Genomic DNA, 20,452 nt, shown 5'->3' with positions numbered 1-20,452 from the left:
AACAATAGGAAAGCTGTTAAAGTCTTCCTGCAGAAAGTACATTTTCTGTCTGGCTGTTAAGCAGAGGTGCTGCAGAATGAGAGCTCTGGTCTATTATGACTACCTAGCTGATAGAAGTGTAAATGATGTGGGCTGCTCCGCCTTTAAATGCCTAGGCCTATTTTTGTTTCCAGTCCGGTCTTGCTACCTCACCAGACAAGGGCGCTTTAGAGAATGTCATTAGTATTATAAAGTGAGTGCACAGAGCTTGTGTGTAGGAAATGACAATAATATAAAAACATAAAAATGGAAGGCAGAATTATGTCGGAAAGAAGAAAAACTGAGGCACTTTAATGAAAAAATGAACTTGAGGGACAGTGAGAATCTCTAGATTTTAAAAAAAAAAAAGATCTAGAAGCAAAGAGAGAGTGGTTGAGAATAGTTAAGCTGAATCAAAATATGTAAATAATTCGCATGACACCGCAATATTATTGTTCTACAGCCACTAAAAATGTCCCAGGGAGTAAAATGATCTCTTAGCGCAGAATCTCATTCAACTTCTCTTCATAATATCTGGCATTCTCCTCTAAATCTTCCCAAGGAATAAAGATTCCTTGTTCAGTTCCTTGTTCTTCCATGTTTCCCTCTTCATTAAAGGTGACATCAGGCTCCACAAAGTTCTGCCACACTTGGGCATAGTCTGCCCCATTCATCATGCTTAGTTGGGCACCAGCTGTGCGGAGAGCACGCAGGGCCCCTCGGATCTCCGATTCTTCCCACTGGAACAGACGCGCCATGATAAAGCGAAGCTTTGGAGCCTTGCTACGTTTCAAGCATTGTGCAATGGCAGCTGCGCAAGATACACATGGGCTGGAGGACACATAGCATGTGACATTGATTTTGCCTGATGCAAGGAACTGAGGAAGGACCTTGGTGAAGAAGGCTTCCTCTGCATGGGCAGAAACGTGCTCATCTTCTAGGTACCCACGATAAATCTGATTTTCTCGATCAATTGTGTAGCATAACAGAGTCTTATTGCGTCCGGAGCTGTATTCCACATTTTTGAATTGGAACTTGAAGGATGAGGCTGGAATGCGGCTCCTAAAGAAAAATAAAAGCATTTAACTTATTATTTTACAACATAGTAAAACAGGCTTCTCTCAAAATATTACCAAACACTTAAAAATGATGTGCATAACTTTATAATGTAGATCTAACATTGGGATTTGTACTGAATTGTTTCTCCATAATCCCCTGAAAAATGAGAAAACAGATTATTTTATGTAAGAGTATTGACATGCACTCCATACCTTGATGATGTCAGAGTTGTACCAATAAAAAAAAATATATATAAGCATTTTCATTTTTTTGGTCACATTTACCCACCTGAAGTTAGACACTTTTTGTGTTATTCATTATTCAAAGCCTAATGGGGATTTCAATGTTAAATAAAAGCAAAGAAAGAATATAACAAATTTTAACTTTGAGATAAGACCCCCTCAGAAACCCCCCTGAATACACTGTCCCTATTCATTCTTATAGGTGATAATGGCAAATATACACTTCATTTAAACATCTGCCCTTTAAAAACTAGACTTTGTGTCACTTAGTGACTACTACCCAAGTATACCCCAGTCTGAGCAGAATCTTACACATTAAACACTAAATAAATGTTAGATAGAATGATGCATTCAAAGAAAACATTAGTCTGAGAATAACAAGTAGATGTATTTTTTAAGTTTCATTAGCTGTTTAAATATTGTCAAAATAAGTGTAAAGTTTTAGTGTCTATAAAACAATGGGAGCTGCCATGTTGTAACCTTCTCTGCTGTGGCCAATTAGAGACAGTTATAAATAGGTCACTAGAGTGAGCAGCCAATGGCTGTGTGGGATATAACGATGTTCTGCACTTTCACTTCTAACAGGAACTGAAAAGTTTACAATTTCACAATGGAATTACATGAAAAGGGGACAAAATAAATAAAGTATATTGCAGAGGTGTGTGTGTGTATATGTATGTGTATGTGTATATATATATATATATATATATAATGTCAGTATTGCTTCAGACTTAAAAAAGGAAGACATTCTTCCGAAAGCTTGTCATCTTATAAATGTATAGTTAGTCCAATAAAAAAGTATCCTTGCCCAATGCAATACTCTTGTTATTTTGAGATAGATATATATATATCTATATATACACAATTTATATATATATATATATATATATATATATATATCAGGGACGTGCACTCATAGGAGGCAGGGGAGGCAGTGCCTACCCTGCCATATGTGGCCAAAGCTTAATTAAATTTTAATTAAAACAAAAAAAAAAAGTCCCAAAATTTTTTTTTTACCCCCATGTAATGCTATGGAGAGGCACGTACAGGAACGCTTCTCTCCATTGCAGTACATGGGTCAATGGAAAAGCTGTGCTGCAGCGCCACCTGTGTTCTGTCAATATATTAGCAGCAAAAATTGGGACAAATAGGAGGCACCCCTCTTGATGCCTCCTAGCAAGTGAAGATATAATTTTCTAGTTATTTATATTTTGAGAATAAGGCCCCATGTCAGCAAATCAAATTAGTTTTTGAAAGGAACATGAAAGTCATTATTACATTTCCATCATTCAGATAGAAATTGCACAAAAAAATAAATAAATAAACTTCTATTTTACTTTTATTAGTATGTACTTCATTCTTTTGATATCCTTTGGTGTCCTTTGTTGAAGAGCATACCTAAGTGGGATGTGCACGTGCGTTTCTTGAACACCATATTGCAGCAGCTGTGTTGGTAGTATTGATAACTTGTCCTTTGTGTAAAACTTGTATGGTAAATTATTTCTATTTTTACAATACAGTAGTGAGTAGAGAAGAGATTATGTATCATTCTAATTGCTTAGTAACTGGCACTGTGAGTGTGTATGTGAGCATAGTGTGTGTGTGTGTGTGTCAGTGAGCAGAGTATGTGTGCTTTATTCTCCAGGTAATCAATACATTTCCGATGAGCTGGTGCTTTAGTGCAGTGTTTCTCAACAATGGTCCTCAAGTACCCCCAACAGGCCAGATTTTCATTATAGCCGAATCAGTGCACAGGTGAAGTAATCAGCTGATCAGTAACTCAGTGGTTACTAACTTGCTCTCACCCATCACCTGATTGTCACCTGTGCACTGGTTCAGCTATCATGTAAACCTGCCCTGTTGGGGGTACGTGCGGCCCTCTGTACATGTGTTTCTCCAGCGTATCATATCTAGTGCCTCACCAGTCTCTGACCTCACTGCACGTCACTGTTATAAATATATATATATATATATATATATATATATATATTTATATATATATATATATATATATATTTATATATATATATATATATATATATTTATATATATATATATATTTATATATATATATATATATATTTATATATATATATATATATATATATATTTATATATATATATATATATTTATATATATATATATTTATATATATATTTATATATATATATATATATTTATATATATATATATATTTATATATATATTTATATTTATATATATATTTATATATATATATATATATTTATATATATATATATATATATATATATATATATATATATATATATATATATATATATATATATATACAATTTATCTTTTTATATTACCATAAAATGTTTAAAGTGAAGGAAAACTTTGATGAATCAGTGCTCTGTTTTTAAAAATATTTTTAAAACATGGGGGAATTTTAATTCATCAAAGTTTACATTTCACTGTTTTTGTAAAAATACTCCACCAATGACAAATCCAGCTTCCTCCAAACATTGCCTGAGGCTACGCCGTGATTGGAGGAAGCCGGATTCTTCATTGGTGACGTTAGAAGAGACTTGCGACAGGCGGGGGAAGTGCTGGAGCGGCTTCCAGAATTTCCATTCAAAAGAGGGCACTGATTCATCAAAGTTTACCTTCACTTTAATGTCCCTTAATTAAAAATGTTTAAATATTGAAAAAAATAAGTGTAAAGTTTTAGTGTCCATAAAGCAGTGGTTGCCACCATGTAGTAACCTAGGTTTTCGTTCTCTGCCAATCAGAGACTCCTATAAATGAGTGATTGCCCCCATGTAGTAACCTAGGTTTTACTTCTCTGCCAATTAGAGACTCCTATAAATGAGTGTATTAAATGACTGTGGAACATAGATGTGTTTGCACTTCCATCTTTAACAGCAAATGGTAAGCGCACAATGAAAATTATACTGCAAAGTTGTTTTACTACGCATAATTTAAACATTTTATTTCACAATTTTAAAGCGACAGTCGAGTCCAAAATAAACTTTCATGATTCAAATAGGGCATGCCATTGTAAACAACTTTCCAATTTACTTTTATCACCAATTTTGCTTTGTTCTCTTGGTATTCTTAGTTGAAAGCTAAACCTAGGTTAGGTAGGCTCTTATGCTAATTTATTAGACCTTGAAGGCCTATAATCTGAATGCATTTTGACAGTTTTCACCACTAGAGGGCAATAGTTCATGTGTGTCATATAGATAACATTGAGCTCATGCACGTGAAGTTACCTAGGTGTCAGCACTGAAATGCAAGTCTGTCAAAAGAACTGAAATAAAGGGGCAGTTTGCAGAGGCTTAGATACAAGGTAATCACAGAGGTAAAAAGTGTATTAATATAACTGTGTTGGTTATGCAAAACTAAGGAATGGGTAATAAAGGGATTATCTATCTTTTTAAACACCAAAATTCTAGTGTTGACTGTCCCTATAAAGTGTCTAATATCCCTTTTAAGATGGGAAAAATCTTTCCAGTAAGAAAAAAAATAAAATTAAAAAAAATCTGTGCTATTTTATGGTGCTAAAATGTGAAATATTTCTCATGCTTTGTTGAAGCAATTGTATAGAATTGTAGATTATTTTTTTTTTCTCACTTGAGACTTTTCTGTTCTAGTTTAATTTGGGATTTCTGGGGGAGGATCAGAAACCATGTGCTGTAGCTCACATTTGTCTTATACAAAGGGAGTGTTTATATAGAAGGGACATGCCGCATATGTTATCCCTTTTGACACTGTGTTAGCCTGTTGAGAAAACAGTCTGCATGTTGTACAGATCTTTCTGTTATTCTACAAGCAGCATCTGTCATTTTATCCACTGTCATAGAAATTTAGACGGTATTTTTAGCTCTGCTTCAGACTTCGCTTATCATCTGTCCCTTTTATATCTCTCTTCAGTCTCCCCTTTCATTTTTTTTACCCACACCATGAAGAGAGGATCTAGCGTTAGTAAAGATAGCAGAAATTAATTGGAGTTTAAAATAACACAGTTAGAAAGAAAGTGAAGCGGTAACAAGAGGAAACTGTGTTAGAGATAGGGATGGGCGAATGTGTTTATATTCGAATGTTAGAACGAATGTTATTGTAGAAATTCGATTTTATTTTCGAATTTTATTGAAAAATTCGAAAACAAAAATTCGAAAATAGAATGTTATATAAACATTCAAAATTCGATTTGAATGAATGTATCAAAATTCGTTTTAAATTTCAAATTTTTAGAAACATTCGCCCATCGCTAGTTAGAGATAGGGGGAAGTTAAATAAACAGTAAACTTATATAATAATTTTTAGTCCTGTAGTATGGGTAGGGTTGCCACCTTGGTCATGTTTTCCTGGACACTTCTGAGTTAAACATGCTGCAGGGTATGCAGGGAGGAACATGAATTTCAACCTTGGAAAGTACACAAATAGTGAAACTTAAAGTGATGGTAAACCCAAGAGTATAACAAACGCTAGGATTTACCATCACAAAAAATAAACGTAAGTTTCTCTCATCGTTTCGTAAAAAACACTGTTAAACTCACCCTATCTGTAAGGCAAGTATATTGCTAACTCAGCGCCTCTGGCCGCCCACGGCACAGCGCTTTCTTCAGTGAGGTGACGTTTCCACCTCTAGATCAATAGCCGTGCATGTCAACTGACATCCTAGCACCGCTATTGGTCTAGAGGTGGAAATGTCACCTTATTGGAGAAAACGTCATACCGTGGGAAGCCAGAGGCGCTGAGTTAGCAATATACTTGCCGCACAGATAGGGTGAGTTTAAAATCATTTTTTACCATGAGAGAAAATGTTTATTTTTTGTGATGGTAAATCCTATCGTTTGTTATACGATTGGATTTACCATCACTTTAACAGCACTATTCGTGTTCCTCTCTGCACACCCTGCAGCATGTATAACTCATAAGTGTCCAGGAAAACATGGACAAGGAGACAACCTTAAGTATGGGCTCAGTAGTTTGCAATGGGACACTCATCTTTTATAATGTTATTTTTCTCCAAGATATTGTCCCTGAAAATGTTGCCATTTCCCCCTAGATAATGTACCCAATTGCAAAAATCCTTTTTATTTCTAAGGGTGGGTGCGATGGGCAATCAGAGGGCATATTCCTGGTGCCATTTACTTTAAAGTAATATAAAACGGTCTGTTTCATTGCTGTAATAAAAAATACTAAGCTGTGGACTGTACTTAATAAAACTTAATTTGTGAAAGGTCCATTACTTCCTTTCACTGCCCCACAAGGGGTTTGTGGTCTCTACAGAAAGGCAAAGGAGCAGCTTTTTCTTTAAAGTTTTTCTAAGAGACACTTTATAATAGCTGCAGTCAATTTTTTTGCCTATGCTCTGTAGAGGACCTTAACCGCAATGATCATGTGACAGTAGAACTTAAGTTCTTTAATAGTAGAGCCCTTATCTAGTTACAGGCAGTGACTACACTGATAATAAGTTTAATAAGTTTACTTTACTTTGATTTAACATATTTTGTTACTAAAGGAGCACTTTTTCATATCCCTTTAAAGTAGCATGTTTCCATTCAGATCAGCTGCATAAAAAAGATGGACAGTGGGACAGAGGGGGTTGGGTTTTCCAGACCTGGCTGCCTATAGGAGAGCCATATTGTTGCAGCGCTTAACAGAATGGTCACACAACACCACGCACAAAGCTTGGGTTCACTTAGATGGACAAATATTAAAATTGAATAATGTAGGTACGATGGCACGAATTCCTCCTTCACTAAGCCCAAAGATTTTAAATAGGTATCACATGACGCTAGAAGTCCTGCACAAATGGGATAAGTTGCTGGCCACATATTTTATCAAGACATTCACCACTGCTAGAAAACAGGCAGGGGGGTGACAGCAAATAATTTTTATTCTATAGTTACATAGACAAAATGTTTTCATATTTTGATTCACCACTGCTACCCATCATAGAAAACCCTGAACTGCCATATTATAAACTGGGAATGCGTATGAGCAAACCCTACAGTCTTAGAGCAGGCAGCCTGCACTTTGCGATAAAAAACAGGAGACTATGTACACAACAGCAAATGACAGAACTATGTGGGGATTTATTCTCCTCATGGATGAGATATAATCAATTAACACATTATCTGACACACCATACCCATAAAGACAATTTCACAAGGGATCCCACTCCATTTGATCACAATGAGCCAACCACAAAGGCGACTGATCTCCTTAATATATAAGCTTTTACTTTTACCTCCTGACACACTTCCTACATACACTAGAGCTTGGAATAAAGATCTTAATAACGAAATTGACCAAAAAGCATGCCTCAAATCGTTCACTCTAGTAAAGCGCTCTTCAATATCCGCTAATGTCCAAGAAATACAGCTTAAATTGCTTAGTAGATGGTATCTTACTCCAGTAAGGCTCCATAGTTATTTCCCATCAGTAAACCCCTTGTGTTGGAAATCTGTGGCGAGACCGGCACGCTTCTCCACATATGGTGGTCCTGCCCAAGACGCCTAGGTTTCTGGGCAGAAGTAATAGGCCTCATGTCTGAAAAACTACAAACCGCAATCCCATGCACACCAGATACAATACTTTTTCTTCACTTACCAAAAATTAGGGAAGCTCACAGGAGCTAAAAACTCATCCCAAAAAAAATGGAAATCAACTGACATTCCAACCTTAGAAGACCTTTACTCATTGGTTAACAACTTGTTCATTATTAAGAGAGACTTCACTACCTTAAAATCAATCAAATAGTAACTCACAAAATTATGTGGGCCACATGGAAGGGCACCCCATTATAATAGGCAAAATTGCCACAGTTAAGTAATGGAAAGGCTCCATTCAGGGTTGTGGGTGTTTTTTTTTTTACTATTTTGAAACTTTATTGTTTTACTTTCATTTCACAAGGACTAATCCTAATACAAGACCAGTATCATCATTTGTTATGTAGACAATAATGTCACCAGTCTCAGTGATACAAAATGTTTCTTTTTATTGTATATTTGGACATTATGATCAATAAAGCTTGTTTTAAAAAAAAAATAAAATAAAAAAATGGATAGCGCCATGAATATACAACACTTCTCTTTTATGCAGTTGACTGGCCATGCTTAAAGGGACATGAAACCTGAAAAAAATCTTTCATGATTCAGATAGAGAATACAATTTTAAACAACTTTCTAATTTACTTCTATTATCTAATTTGTTTCATTCTCTTGGTATCATTTGTTGAAGGAGCAGCAGTGCACTACTGGTTTCTAACTAAACACATGGGTGAGCCAATGACAATCTGTATAAATATGCAGCCACCAATCAGCAGCTAGAAACTGGGTTCTTTGATGCTCCTGAGCTTTCCTAGATAACATTTCAGCAAAGGATAACAGGGGAAGGAAGCAAATTAAATAAAAGTAGTAAATTGGAAAGTTGTTTAAAATTGTATTCTCTATCTGAATCGTGAAAGAAACATTTTGGGTTTCATGTCCCTTTAACTTTCCATTAGAAAAAAAAAGTGTATTTATAGTTGTGCAGGCTATCGGGTGAGCTGGTGCCGTCTCATTTATAAATGGAGAGTACCTGATAACAAACATGTGCTGGGTACATACTACAGTTTTATGCAAAGTATATATGTTTACTGGCCCTTTAAGAAAAAAATAAGGTAACAGAATATGATGCATCATGTGGAAAAGAGAAAATAGATAAAAAAAAAAAGTCTCTCTTTATCAGAAATAAAATTAAAATGACAAAACATATCGGGGAACAATATTATTATTTAGGTTAAACTATGCATGTAGAGATTCAGGGCAGTTAAAGGGATATGAAGCCCAAAATGTTTATTTTAACATTCAGATAGCATACAGTGTTAAACAACTTTCAAATTTACTTCCATTACCAAATTTGCTTCATTCTCTTGGTATCCTTTGTTTAAACACAGCAATGCACAACCAAGGACAAAAGGCATATATATGCAGGCCCTATAAGCAAATACCTTTCAGTAATGTATTGCTAGTCCCGACAAAAGATACAAAGAGAATGAAGCAAATTTGGTAATGGAAGTCAATTGGAAAGTTGTTTAAATTTGTATGTTCTATCAGAATCATGGAAGAAAAAATGTGGGTTTCACGGTCCTTTAAAACAAAAATACTTTTTTACATATCCGCAATTAAAGAGATACTAAACCCATTTTTTTTTTCTTTTATGATTCAGATAGTTAGTCCAATAAAAAAGTATCCTTGCCCAATGCAATACTCTTGTTATTTTGAGATAGATATATATATATATATATATCTATATATCTATATATACACAATTTATCTTTATATATATATTTATATATATATATATATATATACACAATTTATCTTTTTATATTACCATAAAATGTTTAAAGTGAAGGAAAACTTTGATGAATCAGTGCTCTGTTTTTAAAAATATTTTTAAAACATGGGGGAATTTTAATTCATCAATGTTTACATTTCACTGTTTTTGTAAAAATACTCCACCAATGACAAATCCAGCTTCCTCCAAACATTGCCTGAGGCTACACCGTGATTGGAGGAAGCCGGATTCTTCATTGGTGACGTTAGAAGAGACTTGCGACAGGCGGGGGAAGTGCTGGAGCGGCTTCGAGAATTTCCATTCAAAAGAGGGCACTGATTCATCAAAGTTTACCTTCACTTTAATGTCCCTTAATTAAAAATGTTTAAATATTGAAAAAAATAAGTGTAAAGTTTTAGTGTCCATAAAGCAGTGGTTGCCACCATGTAGTAACCTAGGTTTTCGTTCTCTGCCAATCAGAGACTCCTATAAATGAGTGATTGCCCCCATGTAGTAACCTAGGTTTTACTTCTCTGCCAATTAGAGACTCCTATAAATGAGTGTATTAAATGACTGTGGAACATAGATGTGTTTGCACTTCCATCTTTAACAGCAAATGGTAAGCGCACAATGAAAATTATACTGCAAAGTTGTTTTACTACGCATAATTTAAACATTTTATTTCACAATTTTAAAGCGACAGTCGAGTCCAAAATAAACTTTCATGATTCAAATAGGGCATGCCATTTTAAACAACTTTCCAATTTACTTTTATCACCAATTTTGCTTTGTTCTCTTGGTATTCTTAGTTGAAAGCTAAACCTAGGTTAGGTAGGCTCTTATGCTAATTTATTAGACCTTGAAGGCCTATAATCTGAATGCATTTTGACAGTTTTCACCACTAGAGGGCAATAGTTCATGTGTGTCATATAGATAACATTGAGCTCATGCACGTGAAGTTACCTAGGTGTCAGCACTGAAATGCAAGTCTGTCAAAAGAACTGAAATAAAGGGGCAGTTTGCAGAGGCTTAGATACAAGATAATCACAGAGGTAAAAAGTGTATTAATATAACTGTGTTATATTTTAAACACCAAAATTCTAGTGTTGACTGTCCCTATAAAGTGTCTAATATCCCTTTTAAGATGGGAAAAATCTTTCCAGTAAGAAAAAAAATAAAATTAAAAAAAATCTGTTATTTTATGGTGCTAAAATGTGAAATATTTCTCATGCTTTGTTGAAGCAATTGTATAGAATTGTAGATTATTATTTTTTTCTCACTTGAGACTTTTCTGTTCTAGTTGAATTTGGGATTTCTGGGGGAGGATCAGAAACCATGTGCTGTAGCTCACATTTGTCTTATACAAAGGGAGTGTTTATATAGAAGGGACATGCCGCATATGTTATCCCTTTTGTCACTGTGTTAGCCTGTTGAGAAAACAGTCTGCATGTTGTACAGATCTTTCTGTTATTCTACAAGCAGCATCTGTCATTTTATCCACCGTCATAGAAATTTAGACGGTATTTTTAGCTCTGCTTCAGACTTCGCTTATCATCTGTCCCTTTTATATCTCTCTTCAGTCTCCCCTTTCATTTTTTTTACCCACACCATGAAGAGAGGATCTAGCATTAGTAAAGATAGCAGAAATTAATTGGAGTTTAAAATAATACAGAAAGAAAGTGAAGCGGTAACAAGAGGAAACTGTGTTAGAGATAGGGATGGGCGAATGTGTTTATATTCGAATGTTAGAACGAATGTTATTGTAGAAATTTGATTTACGTAATAGAATGTTGATAAGATATCACATTCGAATTTGAATATTACATTTATAAAGCACAGTATTAGACTAGAAATACTATTTTGAATTCAAATGTGACATTCGAATATTACATTTAAAAAACACAGTATTAGACTAGAAATACTATTTCAAATTTGAATGTGACATTCGAAGTCTAATGTCACATTCGAATATTACATTTATTAACCACAGTTGTAGACTAGAAATACTATTTCGAATTTGAATGTCACATTCAAATTCGAATATTACATTTCAAAATTGAATGAATACATAGCTAAACATTCTATTATTCGAACAAATATTTTCGAATTTTATTGAAAAATTCGAAAACGAAAATTCGAAAATAGAATGTTATATAAACATTCAAAATTCGATTTGAATGAACGAATGTATCAAAATTCGTTTTAAATTTAAAAATTTTAGAAACATTCGCCCATCCCTAGTTAGAGATAGGGGGAAGTTAAATAAACAGTAAACTTATATAATAATTTTTAGTCATGTAGTATGGGTAGGGTTGCCACCTTGGTCATGTTTTCCTGGACACTTCTGAGTTAAACATGCGGCAGGGTATGCAGGGAGGAACATGAATTTCAACCTTGGAAAGTACACAAATAGTGAAACTTAAAGTGATGGTAAACCCAAGAGTATAACAAACGCTAGGATTTACCATCACAAAAAATAAACGTAAGTTTCTCTCATCGTTTAGTAAAAAACACTGTTAAACTCACCCTATCTGTGCGGCAAGTATATCGCTAACTCAGCGCCTCTGGACGCTCACGGCACAGCGCTTTCTTCAGTGAGGTGATGTTTCCACCTCTAGACCAATAGCCGTGCATGTCAACTGACATCCTAGCACGGCTATTGGTCTAGAGGTGGAAATGTCACCTTATTTGAAAAGCGTCATGCCGTGGGAAGCCAGAGGCGCTGAGTTAGCAATATACTTGCCGCACAGAAAGGGTGAGTTTAAAATCGTTTTTTACCATGAGAGAAACTGTTTATATTTTGTGATGGTAAATCCTATCGTTTGTTATACGCTTTGATTTACTATCACTTTAACAGCACTATTCTCTGCACACCCTGCAGCATGTATAACTCATAAGTGTCCAGGAAAACATGGACAAGGTGGCAACCCTAAGTATGGGCCCAGTAGTTTGCAATGGGATACTCATCTTTTATAATGTTATTTTCCCTAAAAATATTGTCCCTGAAAATGCTTCCATTCCCCCTAGATAATGTTACCCAATGGCAAAAATCCTTTTTATTTCTAAGGGTGGGTGCGATGGGCAATCAGAGGGCATATTCTTGGCGTCATTTACTTTAAAGTGATATAAAACAGTCTGTTTCATTGCTGTAATAAAAAATACTAAGCTGTGGACTGTACTTAATAAAACTTCATTTGTGAAAGGTCCATTACTTCCTTTCACTGCCCCACAAGGGGTGTGTGGTCTCTACAGAAAGGCAAAAGAGCAGCTTTTTCTTTAAAGTGTTTCTAAGAGACACTTTATAATAGCTGCAGTCAATTTTTTTGCCCATGCTCTGTAGAGCAGTGATTTTTAACCTTTTTTTTTGCCGTGGCACACTTTTTTACATTAAAAAATCCTGTGGCACACCACCATCCCAAAATTTAAAAAAAATCACACATTGTAGCCTAATACAGCATATATATATATATATATATACACATACACACAAACACACACATACTGTATGTATTGTGCTGTTATGCCATGCCTCCTACAAACTACCCATGCAGTGGGAGTAAAAAACAAGAAAAAAATTAAAAAATATGTCACTGTTGTCAGTCTGCCGTGGCAGACCTGAGGATCTCTCACGGCACACTAGTGTGCCACGGCACACTGGTTGAAAAACACTGCTGTAGAGGACTTCTACCGCAATGATCATGTGACAGTAGAACTTAAGTTATTTAAAGGTAGGGCCCTTATCTAGTTACAGGCAGTGACTACACTGATAATTTGTAAGTGCTCATTTAGCAAGAAAACAAGTATATTGTTTGGCTGTTTTTTTAGCACAGTCTATTTTTTTTAAGTTTACTTTACTTTGATTTAAAGGGACACTGTACCCAAATTTTTTCTTTTGTGATTCAGATAGAGCATGACATTTTAAGCAACTTTATAATTTACTCCTATTATCAAATTTTCTTCATTCTCTTGGTATCTTTATTTGAACTGCAAGAATGTAAGTTTAGATGCCGGCCCATTTTTGGTGAACAACCTGGGTTGTCCTTGCTGATTGGTGGATAAATTCATCCACCAATAAAAAAACTTAGATGCCTTCTTTTTCAAATAAAGATAGCAAGAGAACAAAGAAATTGCTAATAGGAGTAAATTAGAAAGTTGCTTAAAATTGCATGCTCTATCTGAATCACAAAAGAAAAAATTTGGGTTCAGTTTCCCTTTAACATATTTTTTACTAAAGGAACAGAGGGAGGTTGGGTTTTCCAGACCTGGCTGCCTATAGAAGAGCCATATTGTTGCAGCGCTTAACAGAATGGTCACACAACACCACTCACAAAGCTTGGGTTCGCTTAGATGGACAAATATTCAAATTGAATAATGTAGGTACGATGGCACGAATTCCTCCTTCACTACGCCCAAAGATTTTAAATAGGTATCACATGACGCTAGAAGTCCTGCACAAATGGGATAAGTTGCTGGCCACTAGTACACATCTTTTATCAAGACATTCACCACTGCTAGAAAACAGGCAGGGGGGTGACAGCAAATAACTTTTATTCTATAGTTACATAGACAAAATGTTTTTATATTTTGAGTCACCACTGCTACCCATCATAGAAAACCCCAAACTGCCATATTATAAACTGGGAACGCGTATGAGCAAACCCTACAGTCTTAGAGCAGGCAGCCTGCACTTTGCGACAACGGGAGACTATGTACACAACAGCAAATGACAGAACTATGTGGGGATTTATTCTCCTCATGGATGAGATATAATCAATTAACACATTATCTGACACACCATACCCATAAAGACAATTTCACAAGGGATCCCACTCCATTTGAACATTTATTCACAATGAGCCAACCACAAAGGCGACTGATCTCCTTAATATATAAGCTTCTACTTTTACCTCCTGAGTCCTGACACCCCACTTCCTACATACACTAGAGCTTGGAATAAAGATCTTAATAACGAAATTGACCAAAAAGCATGGCTCAAATCGTTCACTCTAGTAAAGCGCTCTTCAATATCCGCTAATGTCCAAGAAATACAGCTTAAATTGCTTAGTAGATGGTATCTTACTCCAGTAAGGCTCCATAGTTATTTTCCATCAGTAAACCCCTTGTGTTGGAAAGCTGTGGCGAGACCGGCACGCTTCTCCACATATGGTGGACCTGCCCAAGACGCCTAGGTTTCTGGGCAGAAGTAATAGGCCTCATGTCTGAAAAACTACAAACCGCAATCCCATGCACACCAGATACAATACTTTTTCTTCACTTACCAAAAATTAGGGAAGCTCACAGGAGCTAAAAACTCATCCCAAAAAAGAATGGAAATCAACTGACATTCCAACCTTAGAAGACCTTTACTCATTGGTTAACAACTTGTTAATTATTAAGAGAGACTTCACTACCTTAAAATCAATCAAATAATCACTCAAAATTATGTGGGCCACATGGAAGGGCACCTCATTATAATAGGCAAAATTGCCACATTTAAGTAATGGAAAGGCTCCATTCAGGGTTGTGGGTGTGTTTTTTTTTTTTTTACTATTTTGAAACTTTATTGTTTTACTTTCATTTCACAAGGACTAATCCTATTACAAGACCAGTATCATCATTTGATATGTAGACAATAATGTCACCAGTCTCAGTGATACAAAATGTTTCTTTTTATTGTATATTTGGAAATTATGATCAATAAAGCTTGTTTAAAAAAAAAAAAAAAAGATGGACAGTGCCATGAATATACAACACTTCTCTTTTATGCAGTTGACTGGCCATGCTTAAAGGGACATGAAACCTGAAACAATTCTTTCATGATTCAGATAGAGAGTACAATTTTAAACAACTTTCTAATTTACTTCTATTATCTAATTTGTTTCATTCTCTTGGTATCATTTGTTGAAGGAGCAGCAGTGCACTACTGGTTTCTAACTAAACACATGGGTGAGCCAATGACAATCTGTATAAATATGCAGCCACCAATCAGCAGCTAGAAACTGGGTTCTTTGATGCTCCTGAGCTTTCCTAGATAACCTTTCAGTAAAGGATAACAGGGGAACGAAGCAAATTAAATAAAAGTAGTAAATTGGAAAGTTGTTTAAAATTGTATTCTCTATCTGAATCGTGTGAGAAACATTTTGGGTTTCATGTCCCTTTAACTTTCCATTAGGAAAAAAAAGTGTATTTATAGTTGTGCAGGCTATCGGGTGAGCTGGTGCCGTCTCATTTATAAATGGAGAGTACCTGATAACAAACATGTGCTGGGTACATACTACAGTTTTATGCAAAGTTATCATATATGTTTACTGTCCCTTTAAGAAAAAAATAAGGTAACAGAATATGATGCATCATGTGGAAAAGAGAAAATAGATAAAAAAAAAATGTCTCTCTTTATCAGAAATAAAATTAAAATGACAAAACATATCGGGGAACAATATTATTATTTAGGTTAAACTATGCATGTAGAGATTCAGGGCAGTTAAAGGGATATGAAGCCCAAAATGTTTATTTTAACATTCAGATAGCATACAGTGTTAAACAACTTTCAAATTTACTTCCATTACCAAATTTGCTTCATTCTCTTGGTATCCTTTGTTTAAACACAGCAATGCACAACCAAGGACAAAAGGCATATATATGCAGCCCCTATAAGCAAATACCTTTCAGTAATGTATTGCTAGTCCCGACAAAAGATACAAAGAGAATGAAGCAAATTTGGTAATGGAAGTCAATTGGAAAGTTGTTTAAATTTGTATGTTTATCAGAATCGTGGAAGAAAAATTTGGGGTTTCACGGTCCTTTAAAACAAAAATACTTTTTTACATATCCGCAATTAAAGGGATACTAAACCCATTTTTTTTTCTTGTATGATTCAGATAGAGCGTGCAATTTTAAGCAATTTTCTAATTTTACTCCTATTATCAAAATTTTCTTCTTTCTATTGCTAACTTTATTTAAAAAGCAGGAATGTAAAGGTTAGGAGCCGGCTAATTTTAGGTTCAGCACAATGGATAGTGCTTGCTTATTGGTGGCTAACATTTAGCCACCAATAAGCAAAAATAAACCAGGCCTGAACCAAAAATGGGCTGGCACCTATGCTTTATATTCCTGCTTTTTAAATACGGATAGCAATAGAACGAAGAAAAATTTATAATAGGAGTAAATTAGAAAGTTGCTTAAAATTATCTCTATCTGAATCATTAAAGAAAAAAATTGGGTTTAGTGTCCCTTTTAAGTACACATTTGAAAAATGTCTGAATAGAAATAAATGTTTTAAAACAGGTATACATGTTTATTAACAAATTGGGCAATTTTTTGCAGTCTAGAGACATACAACTTGAGTTTTGTTAATCTTATTTCCTCTGCTGTGGCTCACTAGGGATAGATAGAAATTAACTCCTTCGCTGATCAAGCAATCACTATTTAGCAAAGTTTCATCAAAGTTTGGAGTCCTGTAGGATTTACTCTGTCTACTCTAGGGGTAGTGGGGAAAAAAACAACAACTTTAAATTACAGGAAAAATGCATAATGCATCATTTACAATGAACAATGCATAATTTAAACATTTTAAGGGAAATTGAATATTAAATTCCCTTTAAAGGGATATCAAACAATTTGAGATTATAATATAAGATGTTTAAAGTGACACTGTACCCAAATTTGTTCATTTGTCATTCAGATAGAGCATGCAATTTTAAGCAACTTTCTAATTTACTCCTATTATCATTTTTTCTTCGTTCTCTTGCTATCATTTTTTGAAAAAGAAGGCATCTAAGCTTTTTTTTGGTTTCAGTACTCTGGACAGCACTTTTTTATTGGTGGATGAATTTATCCACCAATCAGCAAGGACAACCCAGGTTGTTCACCAAAAATGGGCCGGCATCTAAACTTACATTCTTGCATTTCAAATAGATACCAAGAGAATGAAGAAAATTTGATAATAGGAGTAAATTAGAAAGTTGCTTAAAATTTCATGCTCAATCTGAATCACGAAAGAAATTTTTTGGGTACAGTGTCCCTTTAATTATGTGCTGTAAAAAAATCTTAGCAATGTTAATTATTTAATTTGACACCTCCCCTTTTCTGTAAGTTAAAGGGACAGTATACACTAAAATTGTTATTGTTTAAAAAGATAGATAATGCCTTTACTACCCATTCCCCAGCACAACCAACATCGTTAGATTAATATACTTTATAACATTTAAACCTCTAAATTTCTGCCTGTTTCTAAGCCACTACAGAAAGCCTCTTATCGCATGCTTTTGTATTTGCTTTTCACAAGAGGAGACTACTAGTTCATGTGGGCCATATAGATAACATTGTGTTCACGCCAAAGGAATTATTTAAGATTTAGCACAACACAGTACTAAATGTCAGTCAATAGATAATAAATAAAAAGTCATGTGATCAGGGGGCTGTCAGAAGAGGCTTAGCTACAAGGTAATCACAGAGGTAAAATATATATTAATATAACAGTGTTGGTTATGCAAAACCGGGGAATGGGTAATAAAAGGATTATCTATCTTTTTAAACAATAAAAATTATATTGTAGACTGTCCCTTTAACTCTGCAGATTGTGATTTTTTCATCTTTGAGAATTGTAAGTGCAGACTTCACAAGCCTAACCCTTAGACATATCTGACCTAATAGGCCTCAGCAGAGATTATCAGATAGAGTAAATGAAACCCTAAAAAAAAAATCATGAGTTAAATAATACAATTTTTTTTTTCTAATTTACTTCTAATATAAAATTTGCTTCATTCTCAAGTTATTCTTTGTTTAAGATATCTAGATAGGAAGTGTGTACATATCTGGAGCGCTACATGACAGTAGTCATGTGCTGCTATCTAGTGCTCTTGATAATGTATAAATTATATAGTACTGGACACACATGCACACTCTTAAAATTACCATCCTGCTTTTTAACAAAGGATAAATCGGAATCATGAAATAAAATGTTTAAAGTGTATGTCCTTTTAAATGCCCAGGTTTTTAAAGTTAATGAGTGAAAGCTAAATGAAAATGCCTCCATGGATTACAAATATAGAGCAGAAAGAAGTGAGGGCAGTCAAAGGGGTCAAAACATTAAGGGCCAGATTACGAGTGAAGCGCTAACGGTTATGCACAAGCGATATTGGATTTATGGTGGCTCTTTGTGCGCATCAAGTGTAGCGCTCGTATTACAAGTTGAAAGTAAACGTGAATGAGTGAGGGCAATAGCAATTTACGCTAGAATGATTACCGCATCCTCAGAGCACTGGTTAACTGTTTTGCGAAACAAACAAGTGTCACAAAACACATCAAAGATACATTACAAAGTACAATTACACTCAGAATTAAAACCATCTAATAACATTTTTTTTTTTTTTTTTTTAAATTGCGCAAAAAAGTTATGAGATCAAAGATATGAGGTGTTAGAAAAAAAAATCCAAATAGGAACAGCACCACAAGGAAAGCAATTCAATCTTTTCTTTATTGGGACATAAAAAAAAATCCAACAGCACAACGTTTCGGTCTATCTGACCTTAATCATGTGGTATTTTTTTGATGTCTCAATAAAGAAAAGATTGAATTGCTTTCCTTGTGGTGCTGTTCCTATTTGGATTTTTTACTTCTATCTTAGGTCCTTTGGAACGTGCACCCATTTGCAGATTTGTGCTGGGACTGTTGATTTGTTGTTAGAAAAAAAAGGCAGACACAGGGCCATTAAGACATACATATACATGTCAATGTGTATGTGTGTGTGTATATATATATATATATATATATATATATATATATATATATATATATATATATATATATATATATATATATATATATATATATATATATATATATATATATATATATATATGTGTGTATATATATGTGTATATGTATGTATGTATATATACTGTGTATATGTATGTATGTATGTATATATACTGTGTATATGTATGTATGTATGTATATATACTGTGTATATATATATATGTATGTATATATACTGTGTATATATATATATATATATGTATATGTGTATATATGTATATATATATATATATATATATATATATATATATATATATATATATATATATATATATATATATATATATATATATATATATATATATATATCCCAGCTGTCCCGATTTTCGCGGGACAGTCCCGATTTTAGGGGTCTGTCCCTCTGTCCCGAGTTGCTAGCCATCTGTCCCGATTTGCCCCAGGCATTTAAAAAAAAAAAAAAAGTTTTTTTTTTTAAATTCTATTGGGCCCATACTCAGAAGCAGCTGGCTTTGCTCTCACAGGGTTAGATACCTGTTATATTCCCTGTGGAAAAGGAATGGTGTGTTTGTTAAGCAGGAGTAAGAAGGCTGTATACACTCTGACCACGGGTAATGGTGACCTCTCTAACCTACCTCTGGTAATGATGATATCTAACCCCTGGTGATAATACTAGCATGCCTTCAGTTTTATACAATGAGCAGTGGCAGCCGCAGACTGCCAGCTAATGTGCTTGCCAATCCCGGGACCCCATACAATGAGTTAGATACCCATATATGATGTAGTGTGTGTGTCTATCCGTATCCATAACTGTGTGTGTGTATCTGTATGTATAAGTTTATGCTATGTAGTGTGTGTCTGCATGTATAAATGTAAGCTATGTAGTGTGTGTATGTGTATCTGCATGTATAAGTGTGTATCTGCATGTATAAGTGTATGCTATGTAGTAAGTATGTATCTGCATGTATAAGTGTATGCTATGTAGTGTGTGTGTATCTGCATGTATAAGTGTATGCTGCATGTATAAGTGTATGCTATGTAATGTGTGTGTGTCTGCCTG

General features: G+C 34.5%; 1 protein-coding gene across 1 annotated transcript in view; it reads right to left on the bottom strand.

The window, feature by feature from the left end:
* Positions 1-298: 298 nt before the first annotated feature.
* Positions 299-20,452, bottom strand: part of APOBEC2 (apolipoprotein B mRNA editing enzyme catalytic subunit 2) — a 29,847-nt gene continuing 9,693 nt past the window's right edge. The window contains exon 2 of the mRNA XM_053706863.1: positions 299-1,080. Within this exon, the coding sequence (XP_053562838.1) occupies positions 516-1,080 (565 nt within the window). The 3' untranslated portion in view covers positions 299-515. The remainder of the gene's footprint in view (positions 1,081-20,452) is intronic.

The sequence above is a fragment of the Bombina bombina genome, chromosome 3, assembly GCF_027579735.1.
Source record: "Bombina bombina isolate aBomBom1 chromosome 3, aBomBom1.pri, whole genome shotgun sequence".
NCBI lineage: Eukaryota > Metazoa > Chordata > Amphibia > Anura > Bombinatoridae > Bombina > Bombina bombina.
This window is presented reverse-complemented; position numbering and strand designations above follow the sequence as displayed.